This window comes from Saccopteryx bilineata, chromosome 11 (assembly GCF_036850765.1).
Source record: "Saccopteryx bilineata isolate mSacBil1 chromosome 11, mSacBil1_pri_phased_curated, whole genome shotgun sequence".
Lineage (NCBI taxonomy): Eukaryota > Metazoa > Chordata > Mammalia > Chiroptera > Emballonuridae > Saccopteryx > Saccopteryx bilineata.
In genome coordinates this window covers 76,762,684-76,777,790 of record NC_089500.1, presented here as the reverse complement: position 1 = coordinate 76,777,790, position 15,107 = coordinate 76,762,684, and the positions used below count along the sequence as shown (strand labels likewise).

Below are 15,107 nucleotides of genomic sequence, written 5' to 3'. Positions count from 1 at the left end.
ATTCTCACAGGGCTCTCTGCCTGAGGGGTTGAGCCCAGCTATCAGCGTGCTGGGAACCATATGGAGGAGGAGGCGGGGTCCGCTCCTTCTCACAGAGACTGATCCAGCCGTCAGGTCAGCCTGTTCTCCCCTGGCCCCGTTCCCTGGGGCAGGCCCGGGGAATGGCTGCTGTCGAGTCAGGCAGTCTGCCTTCCCATCCCGGCCTGGCCACTTATGAGCTATGTGAAATTTCCTCCTGGGCCTCCGTTTCCTCTTCTTTAAAACAGGACTAACTCGGAGAAAGACAAGCACTATAGGACCTCACTTATATGTGAAACCTAATGAACAAAATAAACTAACGAAGTGGAGACAGACACATGGATACAGAGAACAGACTGACAGCTGGGTGAGATTGGTGAAGGAATGAAGCAAAGAAAAAAAGAAAGACTCATGGACACAGACAGCTGTGGTGGTGATTGCCAGAGGGGAGGGGCCGGTGGGGGCAGGGGCTGGTGGGGGGAGGGGCTGGTGGGGGGAGGGAGGAGAGGGATAAATGGTGATGGAAGGAGATGTGACTTGGGGGGGAGCACACAGTACAATATATGGATGATGTGTTATAGAATTGTACACCCGAAAGCTGTATAATTTTATTAACCAATGTCACCCCAATGAATTCAATTTGAGAAATAAAATAAAATAGGGCTAATAGCATCTATCTCCCAGCATCTTGTAAGATAAATAAGTTGTAAAGCATTCGCCTACAGAGAGCACTCAACAAATACTAGCTGTTAGTATTACTGATACCAACAGTGCCGAGGAAGTTAAGCCGTACGTTCAGTGGTAGGGTGGTCCTTTTAACGGCTTCAGCTGAATGCTGACACAGAGGTGTGTAAGAGCACCCGGACACTTAATGGTGAGGGGTAGGAGGTGATTAGGGTTTACTGCTTCAAAATTGGATTAAAGAAACGGTGGGGAAAGTAAATCAAAGTCCAGTATAAAGCTTCCCAGCCTCTGCTCTGAGCCAAGCGTTTCCCAGGGCTTGACTTCTTTTCTCTAAAGGGCAGAGGAGTAGCTACTGTGTAGGACACGTGAGCTCCCCAGCCAGAGACTCGCCCCTTCTCTTGCATAACAGGTGAGGTCAAAATGGGCACCACCTTGAAAGCCAAGTGTCATTTCTGAACAAGGTCCAGGGAAGAGCTGTGTGTCGCAGACACCCACGACAAGAAGTCACAGAGGCTGGCACCTGACATTGGAACCGCACTGGACACAGGGCACGGCTGGTGGGCCGAGATCCTGACAGAGTCACTTAAGGCCTTTGGTTTCCCTGTGACCTGGAGGTTCCAAAGTTTGAAGCACATTGCTAAGTGGGAGGGGTGGGGGAGGGGAGGCCAGCCCGATGAAACCTCAGCACCACAGCAAGTTCTAAAGAAAACTCCATGTAGAGCCTTGTGTTAGCATCTATAGCGGGTCAGGGGCTTGGCCAAGGCGAAGGGACCCAGCAGAGTGAGGAGAGCGCAGGTGAGCTAACTGTACACACACACACACACACACACACACACACACACACGCAGGCAGCTGTCTCTCTAGCAGGGGCCAATGGGCCCGCAGGCGTGGGCTCCCGGTGCCACTCCCGGGAAATAATGAACCGGGTAAGGAACAGTTAATAAGGAACGCGCTGCGCTCCCGGCACAGCACAACAAAGAGCTGGCAGCCCCTGGAGGAAAAGGGCTTGTGCGCTGCCGTTCAAACTTGTCAGTCAGCTGGCACCAGCAGCCTGGGCGTCTGCCTGCCGCGCGCACCCTCATTACATGTGTCTGCGCGCTGAGCGGTGCGTCTGCTCCCCGCGCTCCTGCGCCGGCCGGCCGGCGACTCGCTCCCTCCCCGCGGCCCCGGGGCCCGCTGCCCCGTCGCCCTGCTCTGCGCCCCTGATTTATGCTCGTTGGGGAACGCCCTCGCCGGCCGCCTGCCCCTGACTTCTAGAATGGACGAAGCCGAGCTGCTGAAGGAGAGACTTCAGGCCATCACGGTAAGTCGCCATCCGGTGTAACTGGTGGAAGTGGCCACTCCCAGGCGCGGTGGGTGCGAGCTGGCCCCGCCGCTGCGCCCCGCAAGTGGGAGGACAGAACTGTCACCCTCCAGGGACGTGGCTCTGCCGCACCCTCAGCCCCGTGACCCTCTCCCCCACTCCCCCTAACCCTGCACTCCTCCGGCCGGCGTGGCTGGGCTCTCCGTTTATGCGGGGACGGTGCCTGCGCTCCCAACAGCCAGCAGAAGCGGTTAAGACAGCTGGGTTGACCTTCTCTGTCCCTTAGGAACACAGTTTTTCCTGAAATTTATATTCGACAGACATTAGTAGCTCAAGTGACAGATCCCCAGCTTGGAAACTTTTTAAAAGAATAGACCAAAAAGTTTAAAAAAAAACACCTTTTTTTGGGGGGGGAGGGTTCAGAGAGAAAAAGAAATATAGCAAACAACTTGAAACTTTTCATTTGTGGTGTGGTAGTATACTGTATTCCAGAAAACCTGACACAATGGAAACGAATGTTACACTTAAGCTAAGCGTTAAACAAGAGAGAAGTGGGTAAAAGCACGTATCAGATTAATTCTCAGATATCGGCTTCCAGCCCAGCCCGGGACCTCTAAGCCCCTGACAGAGGAATGTGGTGCACCCTGGACAGTGGCTTTGGAAAATATTTCGTTAATACCGGGAAGGAAAATAATGCATTTTTTATGTGTGTTCTGGGAAAGAGTCAAAGCAAGAAATGAATTAACTTTCCTTAAATGATCCAGCTTTTTCAATTTAATTTTATTAAGTCCTCTCTTTGGCAGTAACCTGGCAATCTGGGGTACAGTCATTTATCATTAGCTACAATTCATGAGATCATTCTCTTGAAGGGAAGAAACTTTGCAAATCAACATCCCAGATTCTCAGCATTTCTGCCACTGAGCTGACCTGTCAGGAAGAAATGAGCGCTTTTTAAAAACTGATGCGAAAATCCGGGTTGGTGGGGAGTCGGTTTTCTTTGCTCTTCAAATGCTCACAGCATAAAGGGATAGCGCTAATCCCAACTCAGGGTTTTTATCAAAGGGACACGGTGACTAGGTGAGTCAGTAGGTTGAAATGCTCTCTCAGCCAAAGGCCGGGAACCAGGAGCCCACCGCCCACCGGTGAGGTAGGCACTGCTCTGTGTAAGCAGGGCTTGTGAAATGTCTAACTCCTATGACACTAGGCCAGTTTCTTCTTCTTTTTTTTTTTTCGGAAAACTTGGGACGGTTGCTTGTCTTGGTTTGGATCTCTTCTTGTTAAACTCGGCCACCGGCTCAGCTGTCCCGCTTTGAGGGACAGGCACTCTGGCCCCACTCTGTCGGTTTGGGCGTGGGCCTTTTGCGTCACAGCTGTTGTAAAGGTTACCCTATCGGACCGCGTGCGCGTGTGGGCACAGGCTCTGCTCTCCTGGGCTTCCGCCTCCTGACTAACTAGACTGAGTGGTGCATCCTGAAACTCACAAGCGGCCCCTCGCTCCCCGTTCCCTTTCTGAATGGGAACCAGCCCTCCAAGCCCTCTTTCTCCCCAGCGCACCTCGTAGCTCTTTCTGAAGCAGCTCACGTTCCAGAGGTAGGGCTACACGCAGGTGTTCAGGGGGACCCCGGGGGCTGCACTGAGGGTGCCCAGGGCAGGCGGAGGAAGAGCAAGACTCCCTGTGCCTTACGAGCAGACGGGAGAGTAGGTGGGCCCCTGAATATACTGGCGTGGGCCTTCGGGGATGCTTTGAAAAAAAAACAATAGGACTTTTTGGACTATTCCCTTAGCCTCAACATATCCCAGTAGAAAGAATTAAGCGAATCTCCAAAGTAAGACCGTGAGTAACACTGTGTTGGAAGTAACATGTTTGTGTAAAGGTCGTAGGGGGAAAAATTGGGAGACGTTTATGGGAACAAATTTCCACTAGCTGAAGCCAGTCCCCAGGCGAAGTCCAGTCGCATTTGTCACCACCTAGAGGGAAACTGGAGCAAGTGCTGTATCCATGGAAACAACACTAGCACTGGCCTCCCTCCTGGACACCCTGGAAATGCCAGCTTCCTGCACCCCTGCCTTCCCCAGGAAGCCACCTCAGCTGTCCCTTGTCCCCAGGGGAGCACACGTGTGCGCGCGCGCGCACACACACACACACACACACACACACACGAGGACCCAGAGAGTCTGCAAGGATTACCCCATTCTTAAACCTTCAGACTGTCTGGCCCAGGGGCAGTCTCCTCATTGGAATGGTTTTCCTATTTTCCTGCACCAAAACACCTTCTGTGTACATTCTTCAAGAATGCAATCATAAGACAATTGCCCAGTGTTTTCAAACACAGCAACTCCTAAATGCCACTTTGTTAGAAAACAACAACAACAACAAAAATTTCTATTAAAATCTATTTAACACCTTCTGTGTACATTCTTCAAGAATGCAATCATAAGACAATTGCCCAGTGTTTTCAAACACAGCAACTCCTAAATGCCACTTTGTTAGAAAACAACAACAACAACAAAAATTTCTATTAAAATCTATTTGATTTTCGTATTAAAATGTCTCCCTCCAATTCCTGGCTATGAAACGAAGTGATCTCCTTCGTTGAATGTATTCCACCTGGTGCTGAGTATCCAAACAGTAATTATTTCCACTGCGTGGAATCGGAAAAACAAACGTACATGCCTGCAACTTGACAGAACCAAGAGCAGTCTTCTTCTTGTTCCTCTTAAAAAAAAAAAAAAAGAAGGAGAATTAAACACAGTAAGTAGAGGGAATGTGGCACGTAGGCCCCCAAACCAAAATAGCAAATGACTGTGTGATGGTGCCCATTCACAGCCCCTACCCATAAACTGAATTAAAGATCAGTCGGAAGTCTCCTCAGAGAGAATGAAGACAAAATGACGGAAGCCCACAGAAGCCGCCCTTTGGAAGAGAGTGTTTCAGTTTGGGTGTACAGATACGGACTCTGTTCCCTGTACTTACTCTCCCCTTCCTCCTTCCCCTGTGACCACCTCCTGTGACCACCTCCCCTCTACTCTCCCCTTCCTCCTTCCCCTGGGACCCCCTCCCCTCTACTCTCCCCTTCCTCCTTCCCCTGGGACCCCCTCCCCTCTACTCTCCCCTTCCTCCTTCCCCTGGGACCCCCTCCCCTCTACTCTCCCCTTCCTCCTTCCCCTGGGACCCCCTCCCCTCTACTCTCCCCTTCCTCCTTCCCCTGGGACCCCCTCCCCTCTACTCTCCCCTTCCTCCTTCCCCTGGGACCCCCGCCCCTCTACTCTCCCCTTCATCCTTCCCCTGGAACCACCTCCTGTGACCACCTCCCCTCTACTCTCCCCTTCCTCCTTCCCCTGGGACCACCTCCCCTCTACTCTCACCTTCCTCCTTCCCCTGGGACCACCTCCCCTCCACTCTCCCCTTCCTCCTTCCCCTGGGACCCCCTCCCCTCTCCTCTCCCCTTCCTCCTTCCCCTGGGACCACCTCCTGTGACCACCTCCCCTCTACTCTCCCCTTCCTCCTTCCCCTGGGACCACCTCCCCTCTACTCTCCCCTTCCTCCTTCCCCTGGGACCCCCTCCCCTCTACTCTCCCCTTCCTCCTTCCCCTGGGACCCCCTCCCCTCTACTCTCCCCTTCCTCCTTCCCCTGGGACCCCCTCCCCTCTACTCTCCCCTTCCTCCTTCCCCTGGGACCACCTCCTGTGACCCCCTCCCCTCTACTCTCCCCTTCCTCCTTCCCCTGGGACCACCTCCCCTCTACTCTCCCCTTCCTCCTTCCCCTGGGACCACCTCCCCTCTACGAAACTCACAGTCAGAGGGTCTCTTAGCCTGAGAGTTCCGTCTTCAACGACAACTGCTTCAAGCTTGGACTAAAAAGTCTCTCGGGGCTTTTGCAAGTCAGTACATATTTTCACGAACAGCTGTTTTTTTGTACAGAAGGAGAGTTATTAAAGGAGACTAGCAGTCTGCAACCGACTTTTAATCGTACTGGAAGTGACGATAGATACCAACGATAGTCTCCAGTATTCTCAGGAGGAGTGAGATGAGGGACTGACAAGAGTTATCCCTGGGGTCCCCCCCTGCAAGTATGCAGCCCCCTACCCCCCCATAAAGAACAGGGACAGGCCCAGGTGAATTCCGCGCAGAAATAAAAGATCCCCTAAGGATTAGTCATATTCCTACATACAGGACACAGGACATCCTCCTGCACAAGGGACACATTGTCTTAGCTCCGTTCCTGCGTTCCTGCGGGGCCGTTAGAAAATGCTGTTACTAAATAACACGGGCAAACTCGAACTGGAAAACCCCTACCTCTTAGCCTGGTATGTGTGAGACGGTCAGAGCAGAACAGTTCTGCGCACTGGGGTCAGTTTTCAGAGAACAGACCGGAAGGGTTTAGCCGACATTTTCATCCTCACCCAGGCTTACCTTCAACTGGTAGGATGCGTGCTATCAAGACATTCTCTCATTCCTTTATTCCATTCATGGTTCCTGAGCACCTGCTCTAGCCAAGCCCGATGCATTTAAGTGAGAAGTGGAATCAGGGAAATTACAGCTGGGGGGGGGGGGGGGCGGGTGTGGCATTTGCAGCAGAGTGGCCAGGGCCGGCCGCAGAGAAAGGGTGACATCTGAGTGTGGATGTGAAAGGGGCCAGCGAGCTCTGTCAAAACTTAGCCGGTTGGTGGGAATAATCACAGGCGCAGCACCTGCCCAGGACCGGCTCCATCTGGACCGGAGCCACCCGGGCCCGACTCTGGAATGTGAGCAGCGGGGCCAGATGTGCCGCCCAGAGCCGCTCCTGACGCAGAGCGCGGAGGAGTTCGCATTTCCCGGATCCACCACCACCCCCCACCCCACCCCCACCCCCACCCCCACCCGCGCTCCCGAGGAATGCTTCCTGGACTTGTAAACACGGACTGGAGGGCAGAATTTTATTTATTTTTTTTTTTTTTTTTACATAAAGACCAGTATTGCCTGACCTATGGTGGTGCAGTAGATAAAGCATCGACCTGGAATGCTGAAGTCACTGGTTCAAAACCCCGGGCTTGCCTGGTCAAGGCACATATGGGAGTTGATGCTTCCTGCTCCACCCCCCTTCTCTCTCTCTCCTCTCTCTCTAAAAATGAATAAATAAAAAAAAGACCAGTATTAAAACAACGCCAACTGGACACTCCCCGGTTATCTTAGCTTTGTCGATGTCTGGGACGGTGAATGACCTCAGAGCGGGACCTGCCACGTAGCTCGTGGGGCCCAGGACACAATGAAAATGTGGGGAGACTTGTTTAGAAACCGTGCAGAACGTCACGATGTCAAGCAGCAGAACTTAAAACTGAATGCCAGGCCCTTCCCTTCCTAGCAGGAGGCCTTGTAGGAGAAGACAGGTCACAGGCCCGAGGAGCTGGCCCCGCTTCCACTTCCCCGGCCGGCTGTGGACATCTTCCTCCCCTCCTTCTGCCTGTACAGGTGGGAGCGTGGACCGAGGGCAAACCCACGGGGCTCCTGCCTGAAGCAGGTGTTAGCGTGTGTATCGCGTTGTAAGGGCTTCGCCAAGCAATGGCCTCACGCTCCCTGGCCCAGCGGCCCTCATGGTTAAGACAGAGTTCCAGGAAGAACTTGCCAGGGTGCCCTGAGCGTCTAGAGACGTTCACGCCGGGATGGCCCAGGGGGGATGCAGGCAGGAGTCGCCCAAATAAAGACGTCCCGTGCCAAAACCTTTCAACAATGGAGCCTCCGCTTAGTTTTCCACCACGCCGTCCCGGGATGACACGTTTCTTCCCGAGAAGGAAAGGTTCCTTCAAACAAATGTGCTCTGCCCCATCTCTGCCAAATATAATAGCCCACCCACAAAGGAGCCCACGTGAGGAAGCCCAGTCATTGTGATGGCTCATTAAGGAAACGGCCCTTTGTTCACAGGGCGAGGTTTTTCCAGTGTGCTCAGAGGATAATGCCGCTTTGCAAAGCGCCATACGGACCAGGGCCCCCTCCCCCGGGCTTTGCGGACACTGCGGGGTGCTCCAAAGGGAAAGCTAGCTCCGCAGAGACCCCTGACGGAAGCAGATCGGTCTAAGCGCCCACGCGTAACGAGCACCTAAGCTAGTGACGCACGGTTCCGTGCTAACGCGCCCACGCTCCAGCCTCAGAGGGCGTGGCTTCTCTTAGCACAAAGGAAGGATATTATAATAAGAATATCTTCGTAGAATAAAAATAGGTAAATTTTAATAAGAATATTTTAATTCACTTACCTGGCTGTGGGGTCACTAGAGGGAAATGGACTGGCTCAAGCCCTGTCAGCAGGAGCCCCATGGGGTGCGTACTTTCCTAAGACATCGCAGGAGCAGTTTGCGTGAGATCTGTACCTAACGCTTTTCCGTAAAACCCCAGTGACTGAGTGGATGCGGTCGAGCCATGTGAGATAGAACCAGGTTATCCTCGGACGCCTTGAATGCACATGGAAACTGGTCCTGCGCGACGCACCAAGTTCTCCACCCGTCACTGTGTGTCACTGCGTCGGGGAGTGACATACGGTGATGCAACAGGTCATCGTGAGCTGCAGCAGCTATGCAAAACCTGTCTGTGCTCTCTGGTCCAGCGTATACAGGACACCCCATCAACAAAAGGATTCTGAGATTAAAAAGAGTAACAGCAGCACCTGTTCTTACACAGCATTTAGACTCCTAGAAAATAAAAACTTTCACTTAATCTCACTTGTCCAGCCAGTCTTATGGGGTGTGTCATCATCGCCATTTTACAGGCGGGAAAACCTTAGGTCAGGAAGAGTGTGAAGGGATTCGTTAAAGAGTGAGACTCGAATCCATTTCTCCGCTTGTCAGATTCTTGGGCCACAGCATCTCAACCAATGCTAATAAACACAACCACAAAGCTCACTCCATCCAGAACGTCCTCAGGTTTCCAGTGTCCACTCATGAAGAGAGTTCAACGTGGAGCGAAGAGAAGGACCCAGGAGGCATCGCTGAAGCACGTTTTCCAATGCAAACCGGTCCTCGGGCCCCCCAGTCTCCTCTTCCCTCCCCCAGGAGTGGCCGCGGGGAAAGGGAGAGAACACAGTATCCTTTCAGAAGCCCTCTGATGACGTTGACAGGGTTGGGACAGAATCCCTCACTTTTCAGAGCATCCCATATTCTCAGCCTTCTCCCCACCCCACCTCCATGACACAGCCTCCTCCCTTCAGCCAGGAGTTGTAACAGCAAAGATCTCTTTGCATCTCCCACCACCTGGAGCACAAAAACAAAGCACGGGTGGAGTGGGTGAGTGAACAAGCAAGCAAGTGAATGAGTGGGTGAATGAGCACCATGAAGCTGCAAAGGGCGAGAACGCTAAGATTGCTCTGGCCTGCCACCAGGTTCTGGGGCCCACTGAAGTCACAGCCAGGTTCGCCGTCACCCCTGGATTATTCAAGATCTCGTCTCCTGTCTGTTGTTTGGTTTGGTTTGGTCACACTATCCATCAGCACAAACAAGAAAGGATGACAGACAAAGGAATGGAAGAGTAGAGAGCACAAATCAGCTTCTACTTAGGGATCTCTTCGAAGTTCCCGTAAGGTTGGGATAGGCTGACGTTTCTGAGTAAAATGAGGAGTAGAAAAGGGGCCCGTTTTAACTCGCTCCATAAGTAGCGAGTTAAAACAGCTTGAGTCAGCCCACTTGGCTAACTCAAGAATGAGGGAGTTTCAGAGTGACGTGCAGAAATTGTCACAGGACCAGGAGAAGGTTAGAGGGTTCTCTGCCCACCTTCCCACGGCTCGTTACGCCGTGCTCAGGCGCTGCTCACCCAGCTTCTCCTTAAACACTTCCAGTATCAGATGGGGTACCATGTCCCCAACCCCCCTGTTCCTTTTGAGAGCACTTTTCTGTGTTGAGTTCTGACAAAATATGCCGGAATCCGGTTTCCTGCACCTTGCACCCGTCACCATGACTTCAGCCATGGAAGTCGTACAGCTTTATCTTCTGAGTTTTGATCATTTTTCATATCACAGGCTCACTATCTAGACACTTGCCAAAAATGTCGGTGTCACTCTTAAAAGTTGGGAGTTGAACAAAACACTGTGACCAGTACAGAGCCTCTAGAGCTGCAATATCCCTTCTGTGAGGAACTGTCTTTCTACCGACACATTCGGGACGCACTAAGGTCTGGTATAAAAAGCACCACCGCTGGAGTTACAGAAAATTAGGTTCAACACCAGTTCCAGCTCTGAACCAACCATGTGACCCAGGAAAGTTAAGAAATGCTTGCTCTCAGCTTCTGTGTCTCTCAAGATAAGAATTAACTGAAAGCTAACAATAACAATACAAAAATCACTGGAAATCTGGAAAACAATAATGGAATGAGAAAATATCCCATTCCTGATCGCCTCCAAGTAAAAATGGGCAAGACTTAAAGGCAACCCAACCCTGCTAATCAAATGCGCAGGATTTACTATTTACTTAATGAAAATGGACTAAGTGATATGATACATGTCTGTAGAGACACATCATTCCTTGAGTTAAAGTTTGAATAAAAAAAATTCACGGCCCTGGCTGGTTGGCTCAGCAGTAGAGGGTCGGCCTGGCATGCGGGGGACTCGGGTTTGATTCCCAGCCAGGGCACATAGGAGAAGCACCCATTTGCTTCTCCACCCTCCCCCTCCTTCCTCTCTCTCTCTTCCCCTCCCGCAGCCAAGGCTCCATTGGAGCAAAGATGGCCCAGGCGCTGGGGATGGCTCCTTGGCCTCTGCCCCAGGCGCTAGAGTGGCTCTGGTCGCGGCAGAGCGATGCCCCAGAGGGGCAGAGCATCGCCCCCTGGTGGGCAGAGCGTTGCCCCTGGTGGGCGTGCCGGGTGGATCCCGGTCCGGTGCATGCGGGAGTCTGTCTGACTGTCTCTCCCCGTTTCCAGCTTCAGAAAAATACAAAAAAAAAAAAAAATTCACATATTTCCAAATTTATTTTAAGTGTAATGCAGTTCCAATTAAATCTCTAAGGAGCCATTCTTATTCTAGGCTGGTAGCAGCATGAAATTGCCAAAACACCACAATTTGGCAACTGGTATAAGAAAACTCAAAAAACTGCTTTATCCTTTGACCTGGAATTTCATTAACAAATAACTCATACTAAAGAAAAACAAGAGAGGGCCCCGGCTGGGTGGCTCACTGAATAAAGTGTCGACCCGGCATGTCAGAGGTCCCAGGTTCAACCTCCGGTCAGGGTATGTGCGGGAAGCAATCAATGAGTACACAACTAAATGGAAAAATTAAGTGAAACAATGAGTTGATGCTTCTCCCTCTCTCTCTCTCTCTCTCCCCTTCTTCCTCCCTCTTAATCAATGGAAATTTTTTAAAAAGAAAAAAAATAAGGCATGCAAAGATGGATTCCTTGGATGTTCGCAACATAATTGGAAGCACCCCCGAAGTCTGAAAATAAGGTTAGGTGAATAAATATTGTGCAGGTATATGTGTGTGAAATAATATGCAGCCATTAAAAATAATTTAGAAGACTGTATAATGACATGGTGTATCATTATGATTATGATACATTAAAAGAAAAAGGTCAGATTACTAAACATGTAAACAAACAATTCCAATTTTATTTGCACTATATCACACAGATATAAATCATAGGCAGTAAAACAGATCTCTGGTTATCTCTGGATAATGGTAATTACTAGCTTTTAAAATTCCAACCGGGTATGTGCTATTTGCCTGTCTGATTGGTGGGTTGCTTGCTTGGTTGGGTAGTGGCTGGCCTGGTGGGGAGTGGGGACAGCTAAGAAACTGGTTGAGTTTTTAATTTTGTTTCTATTGGAATTCAAGAAAATTATTCCAAAGTTCAACTGGAGAAATGAACTACTGCAACTAATCAAGACATCTTACATAAGATCTATGAAGGAAAACTTGCCCAATAAAATGTTAATTTACCTCATTGGTGCATAACTAAACTATGTGGTCTAATCTACTAAAATCAATAATTAAAGAAATTATACAGATAACCTGGAACCAGACCATAATGCACATTAAAAAATTAGTAAAGTATAAAAGTTACCAACTGTTAAAATTAGTAAATGAAAAAAAAAGTAAATCAATAGGAAAGAATTCTTCAATAAAATTGGAAAAAAAAAAGCTACATCTCAGCATTTACCATAAATCAAAATAAATTCAGCTGATTAAAAGAGTTTTTTTATTCATAGGCCTAGTAATATATGTGCATTATATTTATAAATATTAAAATATAACTGAACATTTAAGGTCAAAGATTTAGAAAATAAAGGAAAGGTTTAAAATTTTTTAAATCTGTTTGTAATATTTAGAAAACTGGCAGAAAAAAAATGGAGGAATAATTACTGTATCTCAGATGATGATAAAGTATTAAAAACAGTCTTTTCACCTAAATAATGAGGCTAAACATGGCCCCTACTTTATAGAGATTTGGGGAAGTTTAAATAAATTGACACATTTAAATGCTTTAAGGTATTCCTGACACCTAAAAATTCTCAGTAAGTGTTAGCTTATGGTTACAACCATCATACTCTTCATCCCCTGCAGATCTTGAAAACTAAGCAAAAGGAAAGGTTAGTTTTAAACGCTCTGTTTTTAATCACCACATGCTATCTCTTAGACCCTCTTTGTCTAAATACAACACTTTTTAATAATTCATCCTACAACTTTGCCGGGGATTAACCAGTAACTTCACCATTCCTTAAATATTTATACTTTGCCTTTTTTCATCTTCAAAAACGGTGCCACTTTGTCTCTGACACCTCTTCATGTCACCCAAGCTTCCAAGATCAGTTGACGATATTTTTCCATCACGTCTATAAACTGTTGCAGTCCCTGAGACGAAGCCCATTGGAGTCTGAGAAGCTCTGTTTGGGGTACTCTATTTCCTCGTGGGCTTCAGTTTCCCTGGGAACATATTTGTTCTAAGTTCTCCAGATCAGGATTCTTCTCCTTAATCAAAACTATGGAAGAAGATAGGAGTGGAATAGTTCAATCTATCTGTGATATTAGCATTATATAAATACTATGTATCTCAGCAGTGGTCTAATCCATGCTTTTGTTGTTGTTATTCTCAACAAAACTTAAACGTGTCTATGTATTTACACACACATGCTTTTTGTGCCCTGGGTGTTTTCCACACACTCTCCATCTTCCCATGTCCCTGGTTGTTTCCCTTAGTTACAGTGTTACAAATAGGTACCACCCGCTTATCTTCATTCTCAGCTCATTGGGCACTCCCAGTGATAAACTATTTGGTTTGGTCTTACTTAGAGTTGTTCTCTCTTCTTCTTACCTGAGATCATTTGTGGTTGTATATCCACGTTTTCGTCTGTAAAGTGCCTATGCTTCGTGATCTGTCTTCCCTCTTAAAGGGTTTGCCCTTTTTTTCAATAATTTTTGTTCCATGGTTTTTTAAATCTGCTTCACCATGCCTGGGATTCTTTTCCAGGAATTTTGTGTTAGCACATCCCTATCTTTCAAGGTTACCATTATTTGCACATCACCAGGAAGCTACATTGTTGGTAGTATTATTTCAATCAAATAAGCAGCTTCTAGTCTGGCGCTTGCGCCATCTTAAACAATAAAAATGTCAGTAAAGCTAGTTATAAAGTTATAAGATACCGGCTTCTAGCAGAATGAGTTGGAAGCCATTTAACTAATTGAATTGGCCCGATTCACCAAGTGCTATTCTGGATAATATCTGACTGACCCCGACACAAGCCTCCATGTGGGTTCTCTTCCTCCTATCCCCTTAAATGTAGGCGCTGCAGGAAGGGGCTGTCTTTGACTCTCCTTTTCTCATCATGGAAATATCTCCTGTCATACTCGGACAGGCTCCTGGCCTCAGCTGTCCCTTCCAAAACTCCCACGTCTTTATCTCGAGCTCTGACCCCTCTTGTGGTCTCTGTCCATCCAGCATTCCGACTGCCTACCAGATCACTCCCCAGCTTGTCCCAAAGACACCTCAAACGTGGTGTGAACCCACTGGGTCCCTTCCCAACTCAGACTGCTCCTCCTCCTGAACGTCCGGTTTCTGTGAGTGACTCTGCTCTCCACTGGACCCCGTCCTCTCCTGCCTCGGGGTGTCATCAGCCGCCAGGTCCTGCTAGTTTAACTCCTTGGTGTCTCTGACATCCACACCCTCCGCCACCGCTTGTTCAAATGCCTGCAGCCATACGTGTGAGCTGTAACCCAACTGATTATCCCATCAGGTCCTCCTCCTTCCATATCTGCTACACAAGGGAAGGACAGTAAACTTCTTATTAAAACACGGTCTTTTCTGGCCCTGGCCAGTTGGCTCAGTGGTAGAGCATCAGCCTGGCACGCAGGAGTCCCGGGTTCGATTTTCAGCCAGGGCACACAGGAGAAGCGCCCATCTGCTTCTTCACCCCTTCCCCTCTCCTTCCTCTCTCTCTCTCTCTTCCCCTCCCTCAGCCAAGGCTCCACTGGAGCAAAATTGGCCCAGGCGCTGAGGATGGCTCTGTGGCCTCTGCCTCAGGTGCTAGAATGGCTCTGGTTGCAACAGAGCAACGCCCCAGATGGGTAGAGCATCGGCCCCTGGTGGGCATGCCAGGTGGATCCCGGTCAGGCACATGTGGGAGACTGACTGCCTTCCCGTATCCAACTTCAGAAAAATACAAAAAACAAATAAACAAAAAAAAATCACGGTCTTTTCTGTTACCCTCTGCCTCTGAAACCATTTCTCCCTGTGTCAGTACTTAAATAAGGTCCAAACCCCTTGTCCTACCATTTGGTATTCTCCACTGAGGATCTAGCCTCACCCCGTCATTCTTATTTCCTTCCCACTACCCCTGTATGTACCAGACTTGCTGTTCCAAATCATGTCCCACTGTTCTACTCTCAACCCTGGCTCACACGGAGCCCTTGACCTGGGTGCCCTTTCTCCCTGGTCCCCAGCTCCTCGGCGACTGTCCAACATAGTGCACTCAGAAGCTACTTCAAAGCCTCTCCTAACCGTACCAGCCAGCAGCAACCCCTCAGCTCCCGCAGTACCCTGCTTGTGCCTTAGTAGTGACATTTATCACTTCTTCTTTAGACTGTAGTTACTTGTACAAATGATTTTCTTTCTTCACGAGAATGTGAGCTCCTTGGCGACAGTATCTACTTCT

General features: G+C 49.3%; 1 protein-coding gene across 1 annotated transcript in view; it reads left to right on the top strand.

Annotated features, from left to right (window-relative positions):
- The first annotated feature begins 1,571 nt into the window (after positions 1 to 1,571).
- Positions 1,572 to 15,107, top strand: part of PALMD (palmdelphin) — a 54,554-nt gene continuing 41,018 nt past the window's right edge. The window contains exon 1 of the mRNA XM_066247228.1: positions 1,572 to 2,005. Coding sequence (XP_066103325.1) covers positions 1,961 to 2,005 — 45 coding nt within the window. The 5' untranslated portion in view covers positions 1,572 to 1,960. The remainder of the gene's footprint in view (positions 2,006 to 15,107) is intronic.